General features: G+C 40.4%; 1 protein-coding gene across 3 annotated transcripts in view; it reads left to right on the top strand.

Annotated features, from left to right (window-relative positions):
• The window catches only part of nedd1 (NEDD1 gamma-tubulin ring complex targeting factor), a 63994-nt gene extending 40878 nt beyond the window's left edge, over nt 1-23116 (top strand). For 2 of the 3 annotated variants that reach the window (XM_041202674.1, XM_041202673.1), the window contains exons 13-16: nt 10624-10765; nt 17467-17620; nt 17906-17972; nt 21703-23116. In XM_041202674.1, the coding sequence (XP_041058608.1) occupies nt 10624-10765; nt 17467-17620; nt 17906-17972; nt 21703-21807 (468 nt within the window). In that variant the 3' untranslated portion in view covers nt 21808-23116. Of the gene's footprint in view, nt 1-10623; nt 10766-17466; nt 17621-17905; nt 17973-21702 lie in introns of those variants that run through there. The other variant, XM_041202675.1, reaches the window with a different exon arrangement.
• Nucleotides 23117-27980: the final 4864 nt, after the last annotated feature.

The raw sequence follows: 27980 nt of genomic DNA, 5'->3' as shown, positions 1-27980 counted from the left end.
AGATGGATGACTTACAACTATCAAGAAAAGAAGCTCAACAATTTCAATCTTCGCTGTCTGCAGCACATTATGAGCATATCCTGGCAGGACAAAATCATCAATGTGGCAATTCTCTCAAAGGCAGAGCTCTCAAGTTTGTTAAAGGTCATCAAGCAGAGGTGGCTTCAGTGGATCAGGCACACTTTCAGGATGGAAGATGGACTTTCTGTACGGTGGGGTACCTGGAGTCAGACAACCAGTAGGATGCCCGAAGCTCCGCTGCAAGGATGCTTGCAAGTATGACATGAAGGCTCGAGACATCTATTACCACACCTGGGAGTCACTAGCTGATGACAGAGAAAAATGGCAACACCTCCTGTAGAGTGGTGTGCATCACCACGTTGACCAGTGGCTACAATGGCTTTGCAACTGACACCAAAGCCAAAAACCCACAATGACACTTGAGCAGCTTCGTGTGTGGCACTTATTCCAGAACTACCCCTCAAGTATTGGCCGCTCTTGCCATCAGCAGTGGTGCGCCATATGAAGACACCCCATCCAAAATGGATTTGTTTGCTGTGTCCATCAACTTTCAAAGCTGGGTGGATGCTGAAGTGATTATTTTCTGTGGCTAGAAAATTTACTTGTCATCTTTTCTGTTTTCTAAACCGTTCCTAAATAACTGGAATAATGGAGCAATATGTTTCAAAGACTTTTAATAATGGAAATACTTCATTATTAAGGGCCATTAAATAGGGTTTTATTTCCAATTTAAAAACCTATTTTACAGTCTCATTTTAACATAAACAAGGAGACAGAGTGGACAAATTGGTCTTAAAAAAATAACCTAAGTAAATTGAAGGAAATATGTGGAATCCAGTTTTATTTGGAGTGTCGCTAGAGGCCAACATAACAAGTATGGCATTTCCTTAAAAAGACACATTAAGCTGCATGGCTCAGTCGTAGCATTCTTGTGGGTTTAAAGCTCACTCCTGGATTGATATTTACACTTCATTGCAGTGTTGAAGGAGTGCTACACCATCGAAGATGCTATTTTAGATGAGATACTTGCTAGAACAAAGATACGTGTTAGAACAAAGAGACTTGCAAGTGCATTTTAGAGAGCAGTTACGAGCCAATTATATTGATGTGGGACTGAAGTCAAGTATAGGCCAGACTAGGTAAAAACATGGCAGGTCTCCTTCCCTACAGGACATTTGTGAATCAGCTATTTTTTTTCCACATCAAGCTTTGTGTTGACTTCTGAATTCAAATTCTCAGGCTACCAAAGTGGGGTTTAAACTCTGGGTTATTGTCCAGACCTCTGCTAGGCCAATAATATAACCACTTACCCGGTTGTGAATTTTGTGATCACATTGAACTCAGCAAGTCTCAGCAAAAATAAGATATTTTTCTAGTAAAAGCATTAAGACAATTGTTTTTCATTGATCTACCAACTGGGAAGTAATCTAAAAATTATGATGGAAGCTGGTGTAAAAAAAAATCTCTCTAGGGGACACTTAAAATCGAAGAGGATAATATACCTGACTTGCTAGGGAAATTAATAATGAATCAAGATCTAGTTAAGAAAAAAGTATTGGAAAAAGTAAGGACACAAAAAACTGATGAATCTACAGGGCCAATGGTTTTCACCTCTGGATTTAACATAACATAATAGAGGTAGGAGTAGACCAGCCTTTTGAGCCTCCTTTGCCTTTCAATGGGATCATGGCTGATCTACCTCATGACACCTTCCTGCATACCCCCATACCCCATGATTCCATTAGTAGCCAAAAATCTATCGATCTCTTGAAAAGTAGATGCTGACTCCGCCCAATCATATTATGCTTTTCTAAGTGCCTTGTTATGTCCCTGACAATGTTCTAGAATCCTCAATTCCTTTGGGTAGAGGATTCCAAAAATTTGCAGCCTTTTGAGTGAATTTTATTTTCTTCATTTCAGCCCTTTATTCAGGAACTGTGACCTCCTTGTTCCAGACTTGCTAGCCAGGGAAACATCTTTCCAGCATCTACTCGGTCAGATCCCTAAGAATTTTATATATTTCAAAAAGATCACCTCTTGTTCTAAAATCTAGAGAATATAGGCCAAGCCTACTCCAGCTCTCTTCATGGGACCATTCTCCCATTCCAGGATCAGCCTAGTGAACTTCTGTTGCACACCCTCTCAAGAAAGTATATCCTTCCTTAGGTAAGGAGACCAAAATTGCACATAGTACTCCAACTATGTAGTCTTGTAAAGCCCTATACAATTGTAGTAAGACTATATTACTCTTTTAGTCCAATCCCTTTGTAATAAAGGCTAACCTGCCATTTGTTTTCTTAATTGTTTGCTATACCTGCATGTTAACTATCAGTGATTTTCGTCAGTGGCAGCCAAATTTCCCTGAATATCAACATTTCCCATTCTCCCATCATTTAAAAAACAAATTCTGCTTACATGTTTCCACTTTATATATCATCTGTCGTATTCTTTTCCATTACTTAACCTGTCTAATCCTTTTGCAGCCTCTTTGTATCCTCATCACAGCTTACTTTCCTACTTAACCCTGTGTTGCCAACAAATTAGGATATGTTACATCAATCCCCTCACCTAAGTCATTGATAATGATTGTAAAAAGCTGAGGCCCAGGTACTGATCCTCTTGGCACCCCACCAGTTTTATTAAAAAAAAATTCTTTTATGGGATGTGGGCATCGCTGGCAAGGCCAGAATTTGTTGCCCATCCATAATTGCCCTTGAACTGAGTGGTTTGCTAGGCCATTTCAGAGGGCAGTTAAGAGTCAACCACATTGCTATGGGTCTGGAGTCACATGTAGGCCAGACCAAGTTAAGGATGGCAGATTTCCTTGCCTAAAGGGCTTTAGTGAACCAAATGGGTTTTTTACAACAATCAATGATAGCTTCATGGTCACCATTACTGAGACTAGCTTTTAATTCCATGAATTGAATTTAAATTCCACCAGCTGCCATGGTGGCATTTGAAACCATGTCCCCATGCCTGGGTATCTTGATTACTAGTCCTGTGACAACTTTAGCTACCCCTAATCAACCCCTAACCTCCTACCCCTTGCATATTTCCGATGCCTAGATGATACATTTGCTACATTTGAATCTGCAGCTACATGTATGAATTTTCTTAAACACCTTTAATGTGCTCCATCTTGCACTCAAATTCACCTTTGAAATGAAGCAGGTTAATGATCACACTTTCCTCAACATACTAGTTGAGAAATCCGCCAATGTATTTTCTTCTGTCTACCACAAGCCTACTTTGGTCAATATACACGTTGGGGTTCCTACAGTTCCATGAGCTATAAGATCAACCTCATCAGCAATAATGTGAATAAGGCCTGAGCCATTTGCATGCTGTGCAAGCTTAATGCCAAAATGGGGTGCATCAAAGTTATCCTGCAGGATAATGGCTACCACAATCAGACCGTTGCTCGCAATGTATCTTGCATAATCAGGAATGGGCCTCAGGATGTCACTTTTGCACCTACAAAGTGTCCCATCTACCTGAAATTATCTTGGAAGGATAAAGTATCTTAAAAATTTGAGCAATAGGTGAAAATAGCAGTTTCACGCTGCCACTATACAGTAGCAACATGAATAGTATTCTCCACTAACAGGCTGTTGCTGTCAAGACAAAAAGACTTTTTGCCTACCACACAAATAAATAATGTGCTGTGTGAATTTCAGTGCCAGTACGATGCCAGTTACATAGTCCGTATGTCCCAACAACTGGCAGATTGTATCAACCAGCTCATCCCTTTGGCTGTCTGCAGAATACTGATAGTACTCAACCAACCTGTGCTTGCAAAACTCAGACTATAATGTCTAATGTTAGATGTGATTCCATGAATGCAGCACCTGCTGAACAATGCCAGGTGTGCTAAGAATTGCACTGTTATGGATAGGAGCTAGAGACAGTGAAACAGAGGTAAGATTTCCTCTTACCACCTATCTGTAAACAGAAGATGTTTTCTATTTGTCTTTTAAAGACCAGGTGGTAGCGTGTTTTTCCAAACCCTCTGATTTTGTTTTATTCAATCATGAGAAGTGGCTATCGCTGGCTTGACCAGCAATTATTGCACATCCCTAATTGTCCTCGAGAAGGTGGTGGTGAGCTACTTGCTTGAATCTCTGCAGTCAGCGTGGTACAGGCACACCACAGTGCTGTTAGGGAGGGGGGTTCCAGGATTTTGACCCAGCGACAGTGAAGGAACAGCAATATATTTCCAAGTCAGGATGGTGAGTGCCTTGGAGGGGAACTTCTGGGTGGTGGTGTTCCCATGTGTCTGCTGCCCTTGTCCTTCTAGATGGTAGCAGTCGTAGGTTTGGAAGATGCTGTCTAGGAAACTTTGGTGAGTTTCTGCAGTGCATCTCGTAGATGGTACACACTGCTGCTACTGTGCATCAGTGGTGGAGGGAGTGAATGTTTGTAAGTGGGGTGCCAATCAAATGGGCTGCTTTGCCTTGGATGGTGTCAAGCTTTAAGTGTTGCTGGAGCTACACTCATCCAGGCAAGTGGAGAGTATTCCACCACACTCCTGACTTGTAGGGGTCGACAGGCTTTGGGGAGTCAGCAAGTGAGCTAGTCGCTGCAGGATTCCGAGCCTGTGACCTTTTGTAGACACAGTATTTATATAGCTGGTCCAGCTCAGTTTCTGATCAATGGTAACGTCTAGGATGTTGATAGTGGGGCATTCAGTGATGGCAATGTAATTGAATGTCAAGGGGTGATGATTAGATTTTCTCTTGTCGGAGGTGGTCATTGCTCGGAACTTGTGTGGCACGAATGTTACCTGCCATTTGTCTGCTCTAGCCTGGATATTGTCCAGGTTTTGCTGCATTTGGACATGGACTGCTCTAGGACCTGAGGAGCCATGAATAGTGCTGAACATTGTGCACTTATCTGTGAACATCCTCACGTCTGACCTTATGGAAGGAAGGTCATTGATAAAGCAGCTGAAGATGGTTGGGTTGAGGACACTATCCTGAGGAACTCCTGCAGTGATGTCCTGGAGCTGAGCTGATTGACCTCCAACAACCACAGCCATCTTCCTGTGTGCTAGGTATGACTCCAACCAGTGAAGAGTTTTCCCCCTGATTCCCATTGATTCCAGTTTTGCCAGGGCTTCTTGATGTCACACTCTGTCAAATGCTGTCTTAATGTCAAGAGCAGTCACTCTCAACTCACCTTGAGTTCAGCCCTTTTATCCATGTTTGAACCAAGGCTTTAATGAGGCCAGAAGCTAAGTGGCCCTGGTGGAACCCAAATTGTGATATTGAGCAGGTTATTGCTAAGCAAGTGCCACTTGATAGCACTGATGATGACCCCTTGATGATGGAGAGTAGGCTAATAGGGCAGTAATTGGCCGGGTTGAGTCTGCCCTGCTTTTTGTATATAGGACATACCTGGGCAATTTTCCACATGGCCGGGTAGATGCCAGTGTTGTAGCTGTACTGGAACAGCTTGGCTAGGGGTGCAGCAAGTTCTGCAGCACAAGTCTTCAGTACTATTGCCAGAATATTGTCAAGGCCCATAGCCTTTGCAATATCCAGTGCCTTCAGCCGGAGTGAATCAAATTGGCTGAAGACTGGCATCTGTGATGCTGGGGACCTCCAGAGGCGGCCAAATGGACCATCCACTAGGCACTTCTGGCCAAAGATTGTTGCGAATGCGTCAGCCTTATCTTTTGCACTGATGTGCTGAGCTCTTGCTTCATTGAGGATTGGGATATTTATGGAGCCGCCACCTCCAGTGAGTTGTTTACTTGCCCACCATCGTTGATGACTGGATGTGACAGGACTGGAAAGCTTAGATCTGATCCGTTGGTTGTGGGATTGCTTAGCTCTGTCTATCACTTGCTGCTTATGCTATTTGGCACACAAGTAGTCCTGTGTTGTAACTCACCAGGCTAACACCTCATTTTTAGGTATGCCTGGTGCTGCTCCTGGCATGCCCTCCTGTACTCTTCATTGAACCAGGGTTGATCCCCTGGCTTGGTGGTAATGGTAGGTGGGGGACATGCCAGGCCCTGAAGTTACAGATTGTGGTTGAGTACAATTTTGCTGCTGCTAATGGCCCACAGCATGTCAAGGATGCCCAGTCTTAAGTTGCTAGAAATGTTTGAAATCTATCCCATTTGGCATGGTGGTAGTGCCACACAACATGGTGTGAAGATGGTATTTTGTCTCCACAAGGACTGTGCGGTGGCCACTCCTATCGATACTGACTGTCATGGGCAGGTGTATCTGCAACAGGCAGGTTGGTGAAGATGACTTCAGTATGCTTTTCCCTCTTGTTGGTTCCCTCACCACCTGCTGCCGACCCAGCCTAGCAGCTATGTCCTTTAGGACTCAGCCAGCTCAGTCTGTGGTGCTGCTTCCGAGCCACTCTTAGTGATGGATGTTGAAGTCCCCCAACTGAGTACATTCTGCGTCCTTGCCACCCTCAGTGCTCCCTCCAAGTGGTGTATGTGAAGGAGCACTGGTTCATCAGCTGAAGGTGGGGGGGAGGGGGGGTGTGGGTGGTGGTACGTGATAATCAGCAGGAGGTTTCCTTGCCCATGTTTGACTTGATGCCATGAGGCTTTATGGGGTCCAGAGTCAATGTTGAGGACTCCCAGGGCAAGTCCTTCCCAATTGTATACCTCTATGGTTGGGACATGATCTCGTATGACTATGGCAGGCTGTTGCTTGACTAGCCTGAGACACAGGCCCCCAGATGTTAGTAAGGAGGACTTTGCAGGGTCGACGAGGATGATTTTGCCATTGTCGTTCTGGTGCTTGGGTTGATGCTGGGTGGTGCATCCGGTTTCATTCCTTTTTATTGGCTTTGTACCGTTTTGTTACAACTGAATGGCTTGCTGGGCCATTTCAGAGGGCATTTAACAGTCAACCACATTACTGTGGATCTGGAGTCACATGTAGGCCAGATCAGGTGAGAATGGCAGATTTCCTTCCCTAAAGGGCATTACTGAACTAGAGGCGTTTTTACAACAATCGACAATGGTTTTATGGTCATCATTTTTACTTTTAATTCCAGATTTTTATTGAATTCAAACTCCACCTTCTGTCATGTAGGGATTCAAACCCTGGGTTTCTCGATTACTAGTCCAGTGACAACAGCACTATACCATTGCCTCCCTATATGAATCTGTTAGTAACCACCTAGGCATAATGAGATGTGACATTCCAGAAACTCAGAAGAATTCTTTTGTCCTTAACTCCTGGGGAAAGCTCCCAGGCAAAGGGCCAACCCTGTGATCAGGTGACTTGTAGCAGCCATCTTAATTGTTCAACTTTTTTTTAAAATAGCAATAAGGATTAAGGTTTGAACATAAAGTTGGATTCCTTTTCATGTTGTAGGAACCCAGCGACACAATCAACTTAAGATTATCAGTTGGGCTTACAATGTAGGTCACTTATGCTCGCTAGAGGCTACATATATTCATATACAAGGACCTTGTCCCCTGCAGGCAAAAGGAATATCCAGGCATTGTGCCTTTTTAAATTAAACTATATGGTTGCCTGGTTCATTCTCTATAGCAATGTCTTGATGTGTGCAAGAGGAAACGCTGCAACAGCATGTCTCTCTTTCAACAATACTCAAGTTCTGTACTGCCATGTGACTAAATGATCCATTTATTCTGCCTTCTGTCCATTCACCAATCCTTAGCCATGATAATATATTACCCTTAATCCAATGAGCCATAACTATGTGTAATAATCTCTTGTGATGGCATCTTATTGAATGCTTTTTGAAAAGCGAAATGCGCTGTTTCCCCTTATCCATGCTACTAGTTGCAGCCCCCCAGAAAAAACTCTACTAGATTTGTCAAACATGATTTCCCTTTGGGAAGCATCAGCGCAAACTTACCAAAGTGCCTTGTTACCATGTCTCTAAGAATATTCTAGTATTTTCCCTACTACTGATTTCAGGCTAACTTCCTTGTAATCTCCTCTTGTGTCTCATTTCTTAAATAGTGCACTGCATTTTCTATTTTCCAATTCTATAAATTCTGGAAATTTAAGCCAATTCATTCACTATCTCTGCAGCTACCTCTTTTAAAACTCTAGAATGTAAACCATTGGGTCCAGAGGGTTTGACAGATTTTAGTCCCATTAACTTCCCCAGGACTAATTCTTTACTATTTTCTTTAAAATTCCCCATTCTCACTGTTTCCAGAGCATGTTTTGTGTTTTCTATCATGAAAACAAATGATTTAAAAGGAAGTAGGTGAAGAAATTGGAGGTGCGTCAGACACAATTCAAAGCGTATGCGATTCAGAAATGTCTCTTTAGAATGGAAATTTGCAGATGTAATTTCATTATTTTTAAAGGGTGAGAGAGAAAGAAATCAGTGAACTTTTGACCTGTTAGTCTAACATCTCTTGTGGGAAGTTATTGGAATGTATAATTAAGGACAGAGTGACTGGGCACTCAGCAATTTGAGCTGATTGCAGAGAGCTTAAAATAGATTTGTGAAGGGATGGTTGTGTCTAATGAAGCAAATCGAATTTTTTGAGAAAGTGACTAAAGTTCTAAGCAGGGTAATATCTCAATGTACTGTTTTTGGACTTCCAGAACACATTCAGTAAGGTTCCACGGAACAGACTGTTACCTAAAATTAAGGTTCATAAAATAGAGGGCAAACTATTGACCTGGTTAGGAGATTGTTTAGGTGTTTGAAAACAACAGGGACAATAGGTTTGCACTCGAATTGGAGGGAAGTGATTAGTGCTGTCCCAAAAGAATCTGTGCTGAGGCCTCAACGATTTACACTATTAATAACTTGCATAACATATTAGTGAGACTTTTATTAAAGCCAAATACTGCAGATGCTGTAAATCTGAAATAAAAACAAAATGCTGGTACACTCAGCAGGCCTGGGTCAGCATCTCGGCATCTGGAGAAGAAACAGAGTTAACATTTCAAGTCCGTATGACTCTTCTTCAGAGCTGCTTTTTATCCAAGATTGCCAATGGCACAAAAGAATGGTGGTTTTTTTATTTATCCATTCATGGGACGTGGGCATTGCTGGCCAGTATTTATTGTCCATGCCTAATTGTCCTCATTAACCACATTGCTGTGGGTCTGGAGTCACATGTAGGCCAGACCAGGTAAGGACGGCAGATTTCCTTCCCTAAAGGGCATTAGTGAATCAGATGGGTTTATTACAACGATGAAAGCAAAATACTGCGGATGCTGGAAATCTGAAACAAAAAACAAAAATTGCTGGAAAAATTCAGCAGGTCTGATAGCTTCTGTGGAGAGAAAGACCACGTTTCAAGTCCGTATGATTCTTCTTCAGAACTGTTTATTACAGCAATGACTTTATGGTCATCATCAGACCTTTAGTTCAAATTTCACCATCTGGTGATTTGAACCCAGGTCCCCAGAACATTACCCTGGAATATCAGTCCAGTGACAATACCACTATGCCACCACTTCCCCAGAATAGTCAGAAGTGTAGTTGGAAGCATAACATTACAAAGAGATTGATAGGCAAAACTGTGGTAGATGGATTTCAGTGCAGGCAAGTGTGAAGTCATTCATTTTTACTAAAGAATACATCTGAATATTAAAAGGTGAAACAGTTGAGGCCCAAAGATATTTAGGTGGTTGTACACAAATGTAAATAAGGTACAAAAACAATCTGAAAAGCTAATGAAATGTTGACCTTTCTATTTAGAAGTCAAGAGTGTAAAAGGGATGAAATTCTGTTACAGCTAAACAAAGCCCTGGATAGATCCCATCTAGAGGACTGAGTACAGTTATGGGCACCACACTTTAGAAAGGACTTATACAGTGCAGATTCACCAACATGGACTCCAAGGGTTTGATTGAAGTGAGACTACATGAACTAGGCTTGTATTCCCTAGAATGTAGACAGTTGAAGGGGAATTGATTGAAGCTTTTAGAATTTTGAGACGAATTGAGAGGTTAGATAAGATTTTTTTTCTGCTGGTGGGGGGGTCTAGGCTTAGGGGAAATAACCTTAAAATCAGAGCCTGGTTATTTTAGAGAGAAGTTAGGAAATACTTTTTTCACAAAGTGTGGTAAAAGTGTGGAACGCTCAACCCCAATTAATAATTTTAAATGAGACTGATCAGATTTTGCTTCCCAAAGATATAAAAATACACAGCCAAGGTGGTGAGCCAAGCTATGATCTCTCATTGAGTTCAGTAACAGGCTGTAGAGGTTGAATGGTTAACAGCTGTTCCTATGTTCCTTATCTATTGTGATCCTATTTGCCGTAAATATATTTAGCTTGAAATGTATTCATATCCTTAGCTGGATTTATTATCCTTTTTAAAAATACTTTTTTTTAAAACTGTTAGGACTGAAATGAATACAGATCTTTAACCCATAATATGACTAGCCCTGTTTAGTATTCAATATGTATAGCTTTGTCCAGAACCTCAATACAGTCGACTATGTAGCTTGCATGAATATTGTAAATACTGAAAAAGAAAAATATATAAAACCATGAATGTTAGTATAAATGAATATAATGAAACATGTTTTTGTTTTTATTTTGAAATCTCGCTTCAGTTCTCAAAGGCTTTAAATGTTAAGATGTTAATTTGTTCATGGTTTCAATATGTTTACAAAGTTAAACTCTTCTGTTGCTGATTGTGGGACCTTGGGGACACCTCTAACATCTTCCATGGTGAAAACACCTGATGTATGTGAAAGAAAAGGAAGAGAATTTCCGTTTCCTCAGGAATCTCCAGAGCAGGAGACCTCTACATCTGGTGAGCAGTCACTGATCTATATTTGTACTAGTTCCAAAAGGCATGACAGGATGGATTGAATGGCCTATTTCTGTGCTATATGTTCTATGAATTTAATAGGCACAGAGTATAAAGGTATATCAGGGAGATTGAAAGAGCGAAATTGATTTTTTGAAAACCGAACAATTTTAGTTTGATGAGAAGATTTTAATGCACTTTTACATAAGGCCTGCTTATGTATGGTTCACTCTTTTAAACTGTAATCTACTTAAAAACTGAGAGTTTTGTGTGGTTTCCCCTCACGTCTTAATATAAGTAGCGTTTCAAAAATCTTGCCTTAATCCAAATTACAATGGACTTAACTTGCAGCTTAATCCGCACAGCAGCACTCAGTTTTCACTGCTGTTTTTCGGTTGTTAACATCGTCGACCCTGTGCAATCAATGTAGCAGCCTGTAATTTATTTAAAGGTTTCAATGTCGGTAGAAGTGACACTTGTCCTATAATCTTCCCTATTGTAAATCAAAACATAGGATCAGAGACCATATGGCCAATTGTGTTTTAAAGAGTTATTCCATTAATCCACCTCCCTGCTCTTTTGCCACATATATAACTGAAAAAGGGCATCCCTCCAAGGTCATCTCATCCATGAGATGTACATCCTATTCCAGGAATTGGCAATCTGCAGCACCGGAGCCCTGTGGGCTTCTTTAACATCCGTTTGCAGCTCCTGTTTAGTGTTGTTTATACTAACGATTTGTAAAGATTTGGTAACATTTAGGAATCAATGTTTCTGCTCCTATGGGAATATTTTGCATATCATTGTACATTAAGACCCTGTTTGACGTTGTTTCACTTTAACACTGTCACTTAATGGTCCTGTATTCTCGTTTAGCATTGCAAGATTCATTTTAACGTTGTTTTGCACCAGTCTGACAGAGGGCTGCGTGACTCAATCAGCGACATTTTGGAGCAGCCTTTCCCACTCCCTAGCCCACTATATTGCTGCCGACCCTCCGACTTGAGGTGTCTCCCGCTCCCTAACCCACCCTCTTACTACTGGCCCTCCGAATTGTGGCCTCCCTGTTCCCTGACTCTCCTGCTCATCACTTCCCTCTACTGGACCATTGCTGTGAGCGTGGGCTCTGGAAATGAGAGGCAGGACAAACAGCTTAGAGTTGCAGGAGCTTCACCCCTTTTTGATCAGAGATCTCCTGGTTAACAGTTTCTTGATCCTGACAATGAGTCAATTTATTCAACAATGGATTGAATATCTTTGGGACACCAGGCTGGGACACAACTCTTCTCTACTGCAGTAAAACCAGCAGGGTAGAGACCTTGCTTACTTTACCTCCACTCGCTCTGCTCATGAACCATTTCTGGTGGCTTTAAGACCTCGGAGAGGCTGAAAAGAGAGATTTCCGATCAAAAAAAGGTCAAGCTGATCACAAACTACTTGAAGAGAACTTATCTCCTGCAATTTGATGCTGTTCCTCCTGCGTCTCACCGCTCATGTCCAGAGCCCTTGCTCACAGCGAGGGTTCAGGACAGGGAAGTGACGAGCAGGAGGTTCAGCGAGAGCAAGGATGGTGAGAGGGTGAGTCAGAGAGCAGCACAGGCTGCACGTCAGAAGGTTGGCAAGAGAAAGGGTCCACAATGTCTAAGAGGGTCAAGAAAGTGGGATGTGTGGTGAAGCAGGGTTGGCAGCAAGCAGGAGGTTCTGTGTCACATTATTTAAATATTTTTACGCTTATTTTAAACGTTATTTCATTTACCAATATAGGAATTTAGCAATGTAAAATATTTCAACTTAAAGATATAATGTTTTCCATGTTTTTTTGGTGGTGAGGAAGATCCTACAGAACCTAACTACAGCTTTTACTTCATTTTTTTTTTGGGAAAACATGATTTGCTTAAAGTCGTTTCACTTAAAGTCGCCATTTTCAGGAACACAATTACAACATTAAGTGAGGACTTAGTGTACCTCAATTCGAAAGTGATGCCTACTCAGGGTTGCGAGTTTCTGCCATGGGCCTTCCTGTGACTGAACAGGCCAATTCTTGATCCTCAGATCTTCAAGCACATACGGCAGAACGTCCAACAAGGTAGTGAGGTCCAGAGTGCAGGATTTGCTTCCTTTTCTTTCCTTCTCTGTCACTGCTCTGCCTCATCATTGAGACGTTGTGACTCAAAGCGTGATGCAGCTTGATGGACAGGTCGTTGTCATTTTGAACCATTGCAGCAAGCTCCTCCTAGTCATTAATGTAATGCTGCTGAACTTCAAGGAGAGTTTCATAGTGTCTTTGAAGCATTTTCTTTGTCCTCCCCTGGTACATTGGCCATTTGAGAATTGAGAAAACAAGATCTGGTGGGGAGACGCTTTTTGGCCATCTGGACATGGTGCCCAGTCAAGAAGGACGTTAGAGTTTGTTTGACGGTTCCCCAGATGAATCCAGAGGATGTGGCAGAGGCATTGCTGATGGAATTTCTCTCTCGTTCTTATATGTCACTGATACACAGGCTACATCTTGGTGCAGCACTGGAGTGTGGTGATGACAATTGCTTTGTTCCCTGGGACTTTTATTGACTTGTGGAGGTCTTTGTTGTCAAAGATGCGTTGTTGTAGTTTGTAGAAGGCTGAGCTGGCACGCCTGATCCCATGTTGGATTTGCTCATTACTGATGGCCTTTTGAGAGAGATGGCTGCCGAGGTATGGGTAGTGCTCAACATATCCTAGTGTATTTCCTTCAGCATATGTTTTACAACAGCATTTTGAAATAAAAAAGTGTAGTATTTTAGAAGATTCATTCTGTTATCTGCCAGTGCAACTCAGTCCACCCCAGCAGCTAAAGAAAGCCTCTCTACCAGTTCATGTCATCATTGCATTAGTTAGCCCAAGATGTGATTTAACTAATCCAGAAATATATATAGTATCTTTCATGGACTTTATATCTTAATGAATTTTAAAATTCAACATGTTCAAATAATAAGGTGCATTAAACTCACTGCAGCAAGTTAGCAAAACTCCAAACCTTTGCTTAAAATATCCATTTTGAAGTAAAAGAAAATATTCCTTTATGATTTTCCAGAAGAAAGTTAATAAAGTCAAAGGCAAATTTAAGATTTGGGTCGCATCAAGATTCAACTTTGAAAACAAAAATAATGGTTTATTACTCCTGGCACATAAGTGCATAATGTTCCTTAGTTTGTAGAAAGCTGTGCCGGCAGAGCTGACCCAGTGTTGAATCTCCTCGTCAATTATGGCCTTTTGAAAGAGTTGGTTGCCAAGACATGGGAAGTGCTCAACATATTCCAGAGTCTCTCATTCAACATATTGAAGCAGTGTTTTGAAATTAAAGAGAGTAGTATTTTAGAAGACTCATTCTGTTATCTGCCAGTACAACTCAGCCCACTCCAGCAGCTAAAGGAAGACCATCTGTCAGTTCATGTCATCATTACATTAGTTTTTTTCCTCTTAATGTACACTTATACCTTTACTTCATTCTTTATTTTTGTCTTGAGGCTCTGAGAAGTTTTCACTTATGGCAATTTTTTTAAAGAAAGGCTTTTCAGTTAAAAATAAAAGGTTACCGAGCTCCAATCCCTTACAACTTCTCCTCCTGATAACCCCATTCCTTCTCAACAACATCCCTTCCTTTCAAATCTGTCATAATTCCACCCCCCCCACCCTCAGCCCACCCTTAACCCTTCCCCCTATGCAAATTTCTGCCCCAACTTCAACCCCTCTTCCATCTCAAGTCCTTGAATGTGTTGTAGTCGACCAAATGCTTGCCGACCTTTCCTGCAGCTCAGTTTGAATCAGATTCTAGCCCTGTCACAGCACTGAAACAAATAATATGCTGTGTGACTGGTTTCTTATCCCTTTGCAGCCTTTGATATGGTTGACCAATGATGTCCTCCAAAGCCTCTCCTCTGTTCTCCTCCAGCTCATTGGGGTTACCTTTGGTTTGTCCTGCTCTCTATGCAGCTGATCATGTCCAGCAATGGGTTCCTTTCTTAGCTCTGCTTTGTCATGCCTGGAGCTCGTCCTCCCCTCTTCCCCCACCCATAGTTTTATCCTCAATGTTGATCGTAGGAGATTCAGCGATGGTAATGCCATTGAATGTCATGGGCCAATGGTTCGATTCTCTTTTGTTGGAGATAGTCATTGCCTGGCACATATGTGGCATGAATGTTACTTGCTACTTACCAGCCCCAGCCTGAATATTGTCCAGATCATGCTGCATATGGAGACACACTGCTTCAGTATCTAAGGAGTCGCCAATGGTGCTGAACATTGCACAGTCATCCTCGACTCCCTACTTCTGACCTTATGATGGAAGAGGGTCATTGATGAAACATCTGAAGATTACTGAAGGGAGATTTAAACGGAAAAATTCTGTCATATGTTGGGAAGGATAGAGTAATTGAAGTGAGAACAAGAGGCACATTGTGAGACCAGGCCAAAGGTGCTACAAGATGCACAGCAAGGCTTCTGCGTAGGTAGACTTACTTTAGTGACTGTGATCCTATGTGTAGGGAAATTAAAAGGGAAATGCAATTCCAACATGCCATTGATTGCATTACTCTATGAAGGAATGCTATATACTTTCAGGGTAGAGTTCAATAATACAGCTTTAATCATTATTGAGAAACTAGGGATTTCCTCCTCTCATTTTAGGTGTGAAATGCTCAGAATCAAGAGAGACACTAGTTTTCCAATTCTAAATAATTTATTTTGCTATTTGGACACGACAGCTTTCACCAGAAAGATAATAGCTTTTCATACAAACACTCTAGTGAGCCGAACACTTAACAAAGGGCTGTCGATAAAACCAGTATGTCAAGTTTGCAATTTATTTCTCAATCAGTTTTGTTTGACTCATGTTTCTTTTCAAAGAAAAGTGCTGGAACATGTAATCATAGAGCCAGTCTCTTCATTAGTATCTGTTTGGTTCAACAGCAGCTGTCTACTTAGAGACCTCTAAGAATCCCAGTGTTTCATTAATATCAGTTAGACTTTGCAGCCTACATGATGTAGTGGCCCTTAGATAAAATAAAACTTCGTGTTTTTAGTGAAATTTACCAGAAGCAGGGTCATGAAACTTGCTGAGAGTTTAATTTTGGGTTTCCTGTTTATAAATTACTTAAATAGAATGATAAAGCACAGAAAGAGGCTGTTTGGCCTGTCATGTCTGTGCTGACTCTTTGGTAGAAGTCAGCAGGTGTGGCAGCATCGGTGGAGAAGAGCACAGTTGTAAAGGGCCAGTGATAGGTGGAAATAACCAAAAAGGTTATCTCCACCAATCACTGGCCCTCTATCCAGCTCCTCTTGTCCCAGCCCCCCCGCCCCAAAACAGCTTATTTTTCACCCCTTTCCTATTTTTACTTAGTTCTGTTGAAGGGTCATGAGGACTCGAAACATCAACTGTGCTCTTCTCCACCGATGCTGCCAGACCTACTGAGTTTTTCCAGGTATTTTTGTTTTTGTTTTGGATTTCCAGCATCTGCAGTTCTTTGCTTTTATCTTTGGTAGAATTGTCTAGTTAGTCTCACTCCCCTGTACTTCCCCCATAGCTCTCATTTTTTTTCCTTTCAAGTATTTATCCAATTCCCTTTTGAAAGTTACTATTGAATCTGCTTTCACCATCCTTTCATGTAGTGCATTTCAGATAATAATTCACTATGTGGAAACATCTGAGTTCTTCCCAGATGCTGTAGTCTGTCTGCATAACTGAAGTCCCTCATCCCTGGTACCATTCTAATAAACATCTGCACCTTGTCTAAGGCCTTTCTAAAGTGTGGCATCCAGAATTGAATACACTTCTCCAGCTGGAGCCTAACCAATGCTTCACAAAGATTTGTCATAATTCCTTGTTTTTGTACTTTAAGCATCTATTAATAAAACCAAGGATTCCAAATGTTTCTTCACAGCCTTCTGAGTTTGTCCTGCCACCTTCAAAAACCCCCAGGTGCCTTCTGTTCCTGTACTAGTTTTAAAATTGTACCATTTGATTTGTATTGCCTCTCCTCATTCTCCCAAGCAAAATGTATCACGTCACACTTATTTTTGTTACATTTCATCTGCTATGTGTCTGTGCATTTCACCAATCTGTTTCCTCCTGAAGTCTGTTACTTTCCTCCTCACCATTTACTACATTTGAGTCGAGTGTGACCTGCAAACTTTGAAATTATGCGTTATGTACCCAAGCCCAGACCATTAATATATATCAGAAAGAGTAAATGGTCTTGATGCTAATCAGTGAGGGACACCAATGCATACGCCCTGTAGTTTGGAAAACCAGTCTCTGCTTTCTATCCTTTATCTAATTTTGTATCCATGCTGCTGCAGTCCACTCAATTTGATAGGCTTGTTAGCAAGATTGAAGCCTATGTGTTATTCTGTCAAATGCCATTTGAAAGTCCATAAACATGTCAAGGGCACCATCCTCATCAACCCTCTCCATTAATTTATCAAAGAACTTTAATTCAACCAAGAGTTTGGAAAGTTACCCAAAGGTTAAACTGAAATATATATAAGGATGACAAAGTAAGGACCAAAGCTTTTAATACATTTTGTTTAATGAACTATCAAATAGTTAGACACAATTATATTCCATATGCCAGAGTTTTAATATGTCACTGCAGAGTGCAAGTTCTGCCACTTGTAAGGAAAATTGTAAAATGTTCAGATCAGTGATTGCGTTTGTGCTTGTTCAACAGGTGTTAAGTTGACAATGCCTACATCAGCAGGAATTCCGAAGCTGGCTGACAAAATTGTGGATACTTTTGGAAATGATGACATTGGGCAACAATTAACATCTGTTCAAATTCAGTTAGTTAGGACCATAATACAAGAAACCTTGGAGGATTACAAGTAAGGAATGTTGAGACTAAAAAATCTTGCAAAAAATCTTTTTTAGAAAGACGAACCTATTTTCTTCTGTTTTTCAGAGTTGTTTGGATGAAACCAGAAGTAAATCTGTACTTTTTATTATTAGAGACTTGACATTCAGTGTTTTTAAAAAGAAAAGAGATAAAGAAGCTAGTTATTTTAGCTATTGTTTGCCTTTTTCTGTTTCACTCTAGAAATGCTTAAAACTCTGCATACTCTGTCAAATTATGGAACTGAAATTCTGAAGTTTCTTTTTATTTAACCCAGAGATGCGTGGCATCGAGACATTGTAAACTTGCAGCTGGAGATGATCAAGCAATTCCAAATCCAACAGGTATTCAACAATAGTTGAACTGTTCTGTCCTTTATTTCTAGTGTTATAGCATGTTGAATAGATTAGTTTATCTTGGTAGTACAAGATGCAGTTGAAGGTAATTGCACTAGTGACTGAACTCCCCGCAGTGATTGTTGAGAATGACTATATTGACCTGTCAGTGGGAAACTGTGAAAATATTCCTAGGGCTGCATGAAACTATTGAAGAGTGCAGGTGATTTCAGCATGCCTCTGTGCAGAACCATGGTGAAGATCAAACTCTTGAATCTGAAATGGTCCAGAAATGGTAAGACGGGACTTTGTCGCCACAAGGTCTGTGCAGTGGTCACTCCTACCGATACTATCATGGACAGATGCCTCTGCAACAGGAAGATTGGTGAGGATGAGGTCAAGTAGGTTTTTCCCTCTTGTTGGTTCCCTCACCACCTGCCACAGACCCAGCCTGGCAGCTATGTCCTTTAGGACTCAGCCAGCTCGGTCAGTCGTGGTGCTACCCAGTCCCCCGTGGTGATGGGTATTGAAGTCCCTCACCCAGAGTACATTCTGCGCCCTAGCTACCCTCAGTGCTTCCTCCAAGTGGTGTTCAACGTGGAACAGCTGATTCATCAGCTGAGGGGGATGGTATATGGTGATCAGCAGGGGGTTTCCTTGCCCATGTTTGATCTGATGCCATGAGACTTCATGTGGTCCGGAGTCGATGTTGAGGACCAGGGCAACTCTCTCCCAACTGTATATCACCGTGTTGCCACCTCTGCTGGGTCTGTCTTGCTGGTGGAACAGGATATATCCAGGAATGGTGATGGTGATGTCAAGGACATGTTATGATGTGGCAGGCAGCACTTGCTACGCTGACCATCTCTACAAGGGAAACTTGGCCACGCTATCACAACGATTTTGCAATTTGTATTAATTACGAGAAGGCTTGTGCACTGAAATCAAAGGTAATGAGTCCACTACCACCTTTAGAGATTAAATTAAAGCGTTTATTAACAAAAGAAGAACAAACTTAAACACACACAAGATTACAGTTACAGAGTATAACAGTTCCCAAAATTTCTACTTAACCAGATTCCCATCTACATACGCCCTTTAAGGCAACAGTCCAAATAGGTTCCAAGCTAATAAAGTCATCCAGCAATACTACCACAAGCACCCACTGGTCAATGGACTTCCAAAGGTGCTTAACACAATTTCAGTTATTGGAACAGTAAACTTCTGCAGGTTGGCTAGAGGCTTTTTCCCCAAGTCTGTTTCACACGGTGCAGCTTTCAAGATCTCACACAGCCACACCTCTCTTAGCCTTCCATCCTTCTTTAAATATATTTCTCCCCTTTTGGTCTGTAAATCCCATTGTTTCCACTTGCCTTTAAAAGTTATTTTTCCTAGAATATAAAAATCTTTCATGTTCTCATTATGGCCAGCACTTTTGGGAAAAATTGTTAGAACCTTGCCTTATTTATCTTGTCAGTTGTAAAAATCTTATCAGGTCCCTTTGAAAATCAAACACCTTTTCCACTTATCTAAAAATGCAAACTTCATTCACACTGTTATCTGTTGACCTCACCCTAGCTTTACTCATCTCCATTTCAAATGCCTGTTTTACACCTCACTTCTTTAATAATATAAACCTTATAGTCTAATCGTCTCTAGTTTAACTAAATTAACCACAGATACAGAAACATACACACACATACACAAAAGCTTGCTTTAAAATATCCCACAATAATACTGGGAAAAATATGATAGTTTCTTGACAGACATTATCTGTGAGGTATGATTCCGTGAGGATGACTATGTCAGGCTGTTGCTTGATTACCTGTGAGACAGCTCTCCCAATTTTGGCACTAGCTCCATGACCTTAGTAAGGAGGACTTCGCAGTGTTGGCAGGGCTGAGTTTGCTGATGTCATTTCTGGTGCCTAAGTCAATATCATGTGGCCCATCCGGTTTCATTCCTTTTAGACCTTGTAGTGGGTTGGTACAACAGAGTGGCTTGCTAGGCCATTTCAGAGGGCATTTAAGAGTCAACCACATTGCTGTGGGCCTGGAGTCACATGTAGGCCAGACTTATATGAGGGAATCCAGAAACTGTTGTGCTGGGGACAAGAGTAGGGTAATAGTACTGAAATTGGGTGAATTTGTACAAGGCGCTGTACTAGGCGTTCAGCAGTTTCAGACATCAGGTGCTGGGTAATGGTTCTGCTGTTGCCATTTACAGCTCCTCTGAACTTTTACTTTGTTCCATTACTAGTTCCTATTGCCATGGGCCATCAATCCTTTTGTGATTGTCCTCTGCCCTTTTGTCTTTCTTTTCTTTTGTCCTTTCCTCCCCTTTCTTGGCCTCTGTATTTGACTACAGCTCTGTTGAAAGGTCATTGACCTGAAAAGTTAACTGTTTCTGTTTGCACAAATGGCCTGCTGAATATTTGCAGCATTTTCTCTTTATTTCAGGTGTTGAACTCAGTTGATCAATGTTGGACTGTTTTACTTTTTAACAGGTGCTTTCTTTGGATTAAATTTGAAGTTGCAAATAAATTTCTGGAATGACGCGAGTTAAGTGCTACAGGAGTCGAATTAGTTTTTACTTCGAATTTCCACAAAGGACCATCACTGTTTTATTTTGCCATCTCACCCTTGCTGTCAGCAACCTTTCTCCATCATGAGATTCCAATCACATTATCTCTCCTTTGCAAAAACAGGGATGTTTTCCTAAAGAATGCTTGCCAGCGCACATTAACCAGATTTATTTTTTGCTTAACACAATATTTTAAATATTGTTTACACAATCTTTTAAAAAGCTGAATCAATCTGAAACCCACAAATTGTCTTTTTGTAGTTAAAGCTCTGAATGCAATTTGTGTATGGTTTTTGAAGTTGAGCAAAATATGACCCATATTGCAGCATTTCACTTTACCTAAAGAAAGCTGAAATTACAGTTATACAATGAAAGACAGTAAGAACAAAAAAAAAAAATGACACATGCCAGTCTTCAAAGCTAATGTTCTGAATAATTCTCCTACCAAACAGTTGTGCTGTAGTTTGGGCGAGGCCATCGTACAATTGCCTTCAGTATCTTTGGGTTAGGAAGAGGAAAGATCAAGCGATTGCTAACCATTGACCCCGCCCCCCACATCTCATGTATGCCTGCCTGATGAATGCAGGATTGGGTGTGGCTTTGATGGCCTGCCCTATGCTCATTTAACCTGTTGGCACTTGCATGGTAAGGCAATGAAGGATGTCAGTGACTGTGGAACTGCACATTAGCAAGGGATTAATGCCTTGGGAGATGGGGAGAAATACGAACATTAGAGTGGTGCAATAGAGAGCGTTTCCTAAGTTTGAGTGAAGGGAGCCTTGGTCTGGAGTTGGCTATATTATGGCTTTGTGGGGACTTGATGTTGACATGGTAGATAAAATTGAATGATGTATTTGTTCCCCAGCATTGCTTTCATCCATCTTACTGAGCATGGAGTTCAGCCTCCTCCAAATGAACTTCAGGGGAAATAAAGTAGAGAGGCACGGCAAAATATTAGAACACAGGAACTACAAAGTGAAGTGGAAAATGAAAGGAATGGTACTGAGGGAATAAACTTCATTTTCCAAGAAATCTCAGTTGTTTAAACTATGCTTTACTTTATAACTATATCACTTATCTTAGTCTCTATTTAATTTGTTTTTTTGCAGTGGGTTTCTTATGTAAACTTGACTTAAATATCACATTTTCCTTTCAGAATGAAATCCATGGTTTACTTGAAAAATATTCTGTTAATGAAGCTTTGGTGTCAGAAAATGAGAGATTACGAGAAGAGAATAAAAGACTGCGTGCAACATTTTAATAGTACATTTCTGAGCACTCACTGCAGCAAGAGTGTTTCATTCTGATGAGAAGAAGCAATAGCTTCTTGCAGCAAGGAAGACCCAGATGGTGGACACTGATTTCAAACTGTTTCAAAATAGTTAACATGTTAAATGTTTTGTAAAACAGGAAAGTTCCTGATATTAGTCAGCCTTTGTTCTAAAATGAACTAATACCATTCCACTAAAATGGTTGGAACAAAAGCATTGAAGATCTATAACTAGCAGAATTTTCAGAGGCGAAACAGCTGAATTCTGATGGATGTCTAGCTGATCTTCCAAGGAGTATGCTTTAATCAAGGCTCCTATATAATGCGAATGAATAAGGATCCCATTGAAATTCAGTATATGAATCAGAACAAAGATTGGATTAGATATGCATTTAGTCAAATTCTGCTGTCCTGGAATTTCTTAAAATAAATTAGTGAATGAAAATATCACTCCAGGAAAAGAACAGTTCTGAGTAGAGATTGTTTTAGATGAGGCGTTTTCTATTATAGATTCTACTTTTATGATTTTATGTTTTTGTCCTACAACAACAATCGCCATATCTGTTCGGATCCTTAAATTGGGATTGCTTGTCAGTGATATCTTTGAGTTTTTCTTGTACTTACAAAAGATACTGCTTTACCTTGTTTTATATCTGTTTCTGGTGTAAGCAGTATTTTCAGGATTCTGGAGAAGTGAAACTAAATTTAAAAATACTGCATCATTGCTGAAAGGATGGTCTTAAGTGCCTTTTTTAAGAACTAGTGGGTTTTTGAAGGAAGTAGGTTGATCAGACAGCAGTAAGCCAGTTACTCCAATTTACTGTCCTTGCTTGGCCTGATATGCAACAGTTGTCTAGAATTAAGTAATTGTTTATATGGAACCTTACACACTGTTGTAGCACTTCAATTTTATAAAAGAATTCCTGTGTGGATTTGGTTTTTGAATTAACAATTAAATTGCAGTATATTTTTGATGGAAAATATACTATATCAAACATGTTAAGCAATAAATATATCGATAAACTTTTGGTGTATTTTTAAATACTCGGGTGCTGTTAAAATTTTTGCTACTGCAGCAAGGAAAATCATCCTACACGTGATCGATCATTAAAATATTTTGACAAAAGAAAACTTGGATTTAATAATCACATGCATCTTGGAAGAGTTGAAAGCTGCTAAGCAGTGCGTATTTTGTGTTTTTAATATGATATACCGCATTGTTAGGACATTTCAGAGGGAAATCGAGTTTATTACTTGTTGGATGTTTTGATAAAAGCTGATTAAAGCTATTGCACTCCTATTTTTAACAATCAGTTACCAAATATTTATTTTTCGGAGAGATTAAGCTATAGGTTACTACATTGTGCATTTAAACATATCCAAAGCTGTATAAAATATTTTAAATTGGAGAGGCTAAGAAAAACAGTTTTTAAACAAGATGGAAAATTTGAACATTAGTCGTGTTCAATGACTTGCTGTATTTTTAGTTTGAGATTTGTATCCTGGCTGCTCAGAAACTTAGTTCAGTACTCAGCCGGACATTGGCAGAAATTAAAACTGATGAAGTGAGAATTTTGTAGAGCTTGAGAAATTTTTGCTGCATTTTATTTCAGATGCTGAGAGAATGTTCCACTTGCGACGGAGTCAAGAACTAGGCGCACGGTTCAAAAGCTAGAGGTCACCCATGAAGACTGAGATAAGGATAAGTTTTTTCTCAAACAAAAGCAGAAAGTGCTGGAAAAACTCAGCAGGTCTAACAGCATCTGTGGAGAGAAAAACAGAATTAATATTTCGAGTCCGTTTCGAGCTTTTCCTCTGAGGTTTGAGAGTCTTTGGAATTCTCTTCAGAGAGCAGTGGAGGCTGGTCATTGAATGTTTTCAAAGCTGAGTTAGGTAGATTCTTGATTGACCATGGAGCCGAGGGCTATGGGGGACGGACAGGAAAATGATGTTGAGACTGTAATCAGCTATGATCTTATCAAATGCTAGAGCAGGCTTGAGGGGCCACATGCCCTATTCCTGCTCCTAATTCTTGTGAGCAAACTCCTAAAAAAGCAATGGGATAAAGAATCAGATCATAGGTTTTCAGTTTTGGTTGAGGAATGAACATTGGCCAGGATCCCAAAAGAATTCTGCTATTCTTCAATTAATGCCATGGGATCTTTTATGCCCAGTTGAACAGGCAGAGGGGGTTTAACATTTTTTCCTGAAATGAAGCACCTATGACACTGCAGCATTCCCTCAGTATTGCACAAAAGCCTCTGAATTGGGGCTTGAGCCTGCATTCTTCTGATTTGGGCAAGAGTGCTACGCTCTGAACCAAGGCTGACACTTTTCAAGGAGCTTTACAGGAGACCAGAAGGCGCCGTGCAGGATGACGGAGATATGTCACAGGAGGTGACAAAGTGTGGACTGTGAGGTGAGTTTTGATTTGGCTTTTGAAAGTGGCAAAGATTTTGAGTGCGGGAAAATGATGGCCCAAGTTCCTGACACCAATGGTGGGAAAGAGTGAGGAAGCAAAGTAGGACAGAGTTGAGATTGGAAGGTAATGTCAGCATGTAGGACTGTAGAAAATTGCAGTGGTAAGATGTAGTGAGACCATGGAATGATTTGAAAATGAACCAGTTGATGTCAGTGAGAACGGTGTTCGTGGTATGGATTGAGATCAAGCCTATGTGCTAAATGGAGGCCAGGTCCCACCTAGTGTTTGCAGAAACTTTGGTTATAGGAGTTAGGGCCTGATCAGCAGGCAGAGGTCCAAGGTCCACTTCTCAAGATTAGCCAATTCTCGTGTCCCGATTAATTTCAATATCTCTAAAAGCAGATTAACTGGTCATTCATCTCATTTGTTATTTGGAACCCTTACTGTGCACAGCAATTAATTGTGAAAGGTTTTGGGATGCCTTGAGAATGTGATAAAGTGCTTTATAAATGTGCAAGTTCTTTCTTTGGATATAGGTCCTACATTGTTTGACAGCCTTTCCCACTAAGACATTCTGTCACAGATGTTTTGACAGAATTCCATTGTAAAAAAGAAAAGTAACTTTACAGCATAAAATAAGGTGTTGGTTGTTCCGGAAAAAGCTAGCTCAAGAGATTGGTATATTCTTGAAGTGCAATTGAAGTATAAATAGTTTCTTTAGCAAAGTGACTGGGTAACGCTTATGCAAAAAATTACCCAATTACGGTTGCACCTCAACAGATTTAGGATAACACCCAGATAGAAATCTAAGGTAGAACAGATCATCTCTGATTCCTAAATGCTTAAGTCTGCGTCACCCACATTACTGCTGGTAGGGAGAGGGCCTTTTAGCTCAGAGAATAGACAAACCCAGGGAACACGTAAGACCACCAGAGCCACAGAGAAAAAATTTCCTGTACTGCCTCTTATAATGCTCTGCAATTTTCCAGGATTACTGATTCACTTATGCTGGCTGACCATTCATTGAGGAACTACCTCTGACAGCTGTATTATTAGTTTAGAGAAATTACAATTGTAGGAACATTTCCAATTTCACAAGGCCAGCCACCTCCCAAAATCAGAGGTTATGGTGAAGCTGTGGGCAATGAAACGTGGAAGTAACTTCCAAAGCCACCGAGATACAATTTGAACTGAATGCTAGGTTGCACCAAAAATAATGGGACATCTCATGCCCATTAAAATTAAAAAAGATGTTGAGATGATAACATGGGATGCATGGTAGCTATGGGCACCAGAGATGTTTTAACTGGGTGTGAAAGTCACAAAAGAAGTACTGCACTTGATGAAAGGGCCTCGTGATCAGTAAAAGGTTCTATTTCAGCTAAAAGTAGGCCTGAACTTCACCTTTTAGTCATGCCACATTCTCACTTTTCAACTCCAGCAGGTTGTCCTGGACAGCCTTTGTTCACCACAACCCCCACCTGCATATTTGTTCTGAAAATGTCAAGCCTCAGAGAATCATTGAATAACTCATTTTTACTGTAACTTCCACCCCTCTTAATAGGACTTTAATTCATTTTATTCTTGGAATAGCTAATCTCAAAGATGTTACAACTTAATGGCGAGTGTAGAGGTTTGTCAGTAAGTTTACTGTTACCCAAGACCAATCTATTTTTGCTTTCACCTCAGTCCGTGGTTTTCAGCCCAGGTATCAAAATTCCTATTAATTTCTTGAACATTAACTTCCGAATCATCAGATCCTTCCTGAAAATCCAGTTGCTAATATGAGATTGTAAATCATTTAGTTAATTTTTGAAATAATTTTAAGTACGTTTGTAATCAATGAAATGCAACTAGAGTAAGTGATTGGCTTATCCTTTGAGATGCCTAGGATAGGACTGGTCTTGCAGGATGTAAGGACACATTTGGTGACTCAATTTATGATCTTGTAATGCTACTGAACCTCAAAGGTCCAGGAAGGGAACAATTAAAACTGTAGTCTCACTCCTGAAGATAATGTATTGTTCTTAGAGGGTTTCTTAATATTGCATATCTTTTTTCCTCGCTTAATCCAATCTTCATTCCCTCATTTATTTCCTCCTTGTTTTTCTCTCTCTTGTATCTAATTTGATTCAAATACATCCTATTTCCTTTTCCATCCTTCACTTTGTTTCATTGGGCAGAGCAATGAGCTATTTGTCCCATCATTCATCAAGAACCCTGATGCCCTGTTGATCTCGCTGTAACCAATTCATGCTGCCAGCAATTTGTGGCATAAAAAAATAATTGGAGCTGAAGGCTAAAGAAACAATTCAAATCAAGGCACTTATTGTGAGATGCCCTGCTGCAGCAAATTCTGGGTCATTATACATTCAAAAAATTTGAGCTCAGGAAAAATCCAAATTGTTATAGCTTTTAAGTGTCTAAACCTTTGTATACACAATTTGCTGAATCTGAGACAGTGAAAGTGTTGCTTTCTGAGAGATATTGTGATTACTTGCCATAATGAATTTATCTAGCTATTATTACCAAAACCACTTCCAGTAGGCTGTATTTTTCTAAATGTCTGCCAGTGAAAGAAACCATCATTTTGGTGTTTTATTGAGCTTCAATTACCTAGATAAAGATAAACCTATTTATTTCCAAGATGCTGTTTCTTATTGAAATGAAATAAATTGAAGTCCCCACATACAGTGCTGAATTGGATATTGAAGTAAATCTCCTTGCATCATTTCCTTGTGAGCTAATAACAGGGAAGAATTATTCTATGTATTCTTTGATCGTTCCATAGACTAAGTTGCAGGCAATCTCTCTCTTTGCTCTCCATAGAGAAGCTACTTCGAGAAACGAGCATGCTTTTGCAACGTATCATTGTCTTCATATGATAACAGATGCTTTGATATGGTAAAGCTCTAAGGAAGCTGGATATCCATGAATCCTACTGATTTCTGTACCACTTTGGTATAGTACTATTATTTTACGTTGAGATTCAACGAATAAGGGAGAACACGACATATTTACCATTAGATAAAGCCTTACACATATGCGTCAAAAGAAATTCAACCTCCCTGTACAAAGATTCACGGATTCATCATGATGAATCTGACTTGGTACTACTTGGAGCTGCTTAATATTCAGTTTAGTATGTGTAATTTAGTATATGTAGTTTGTTAATCAAGGGCTGCTTTTCCAGCTGACACTAAAGTTGTGATTTTGAAGCCTTAACAGGAGTGGAGGAAGGACTATGATGTGGAGCTACACCATGATGCATGTTGTCAGAATACCTAGTGAAGCCTCAGGAAATAACAGGCCTCAGACAAGAAATAGTTCACTGAGCCGCAGATATTGGAGATTCCTTCCTTGTTTTATATAATGGGGAGGGGAGGACTAATTTGTACTTATTGTAAAGACTTCTCCTAATACCAAATTGCAGAAAGAATACCAAACTGAAGAAGAGTCACACTTGACTCAATGTAACTTGTTTCTCTCTCCACAGTTGCTGCCAGACCTGCTGAGTATTTCCAGCACTTTGTTTTTATTGCAGAAGTCAGAATCGTTCAGAGCTTTCTAAGTGGGTAGATGCTCTCCCACAAGTTATTCAGCAGAGAGTGCTATTGTAATGTACTGGCGAGATCTGTACTGTTCCTGCAGAAAGTTGGAGTGATTTTGTTTATCACAAGAAATATATTGTGTCTGACTTTATTTTAAACCTTTATATTCTGTATTCATGGTTTGCATAAAG

This window comes from Carcharodon carcharias, chromosome 13 (genome assembly GCF_017639515.1).
Source record: "Carcharodon carcharias isolate sCarCar2 chromosome 13, sCarCar2.pri, whole genome shotgun sequence".
Lineage (NCBI taxonomy): Eukaryota > Metazoa > Chordata > Chondrichthyes > Lamniformes > Lamnidae > Carcharodon > Carcharodon carcharias.
Note: the sequence above shows the minus strand (reverse complement) of the source record. Positions and strands in the feature narration are given on the sequence as shown.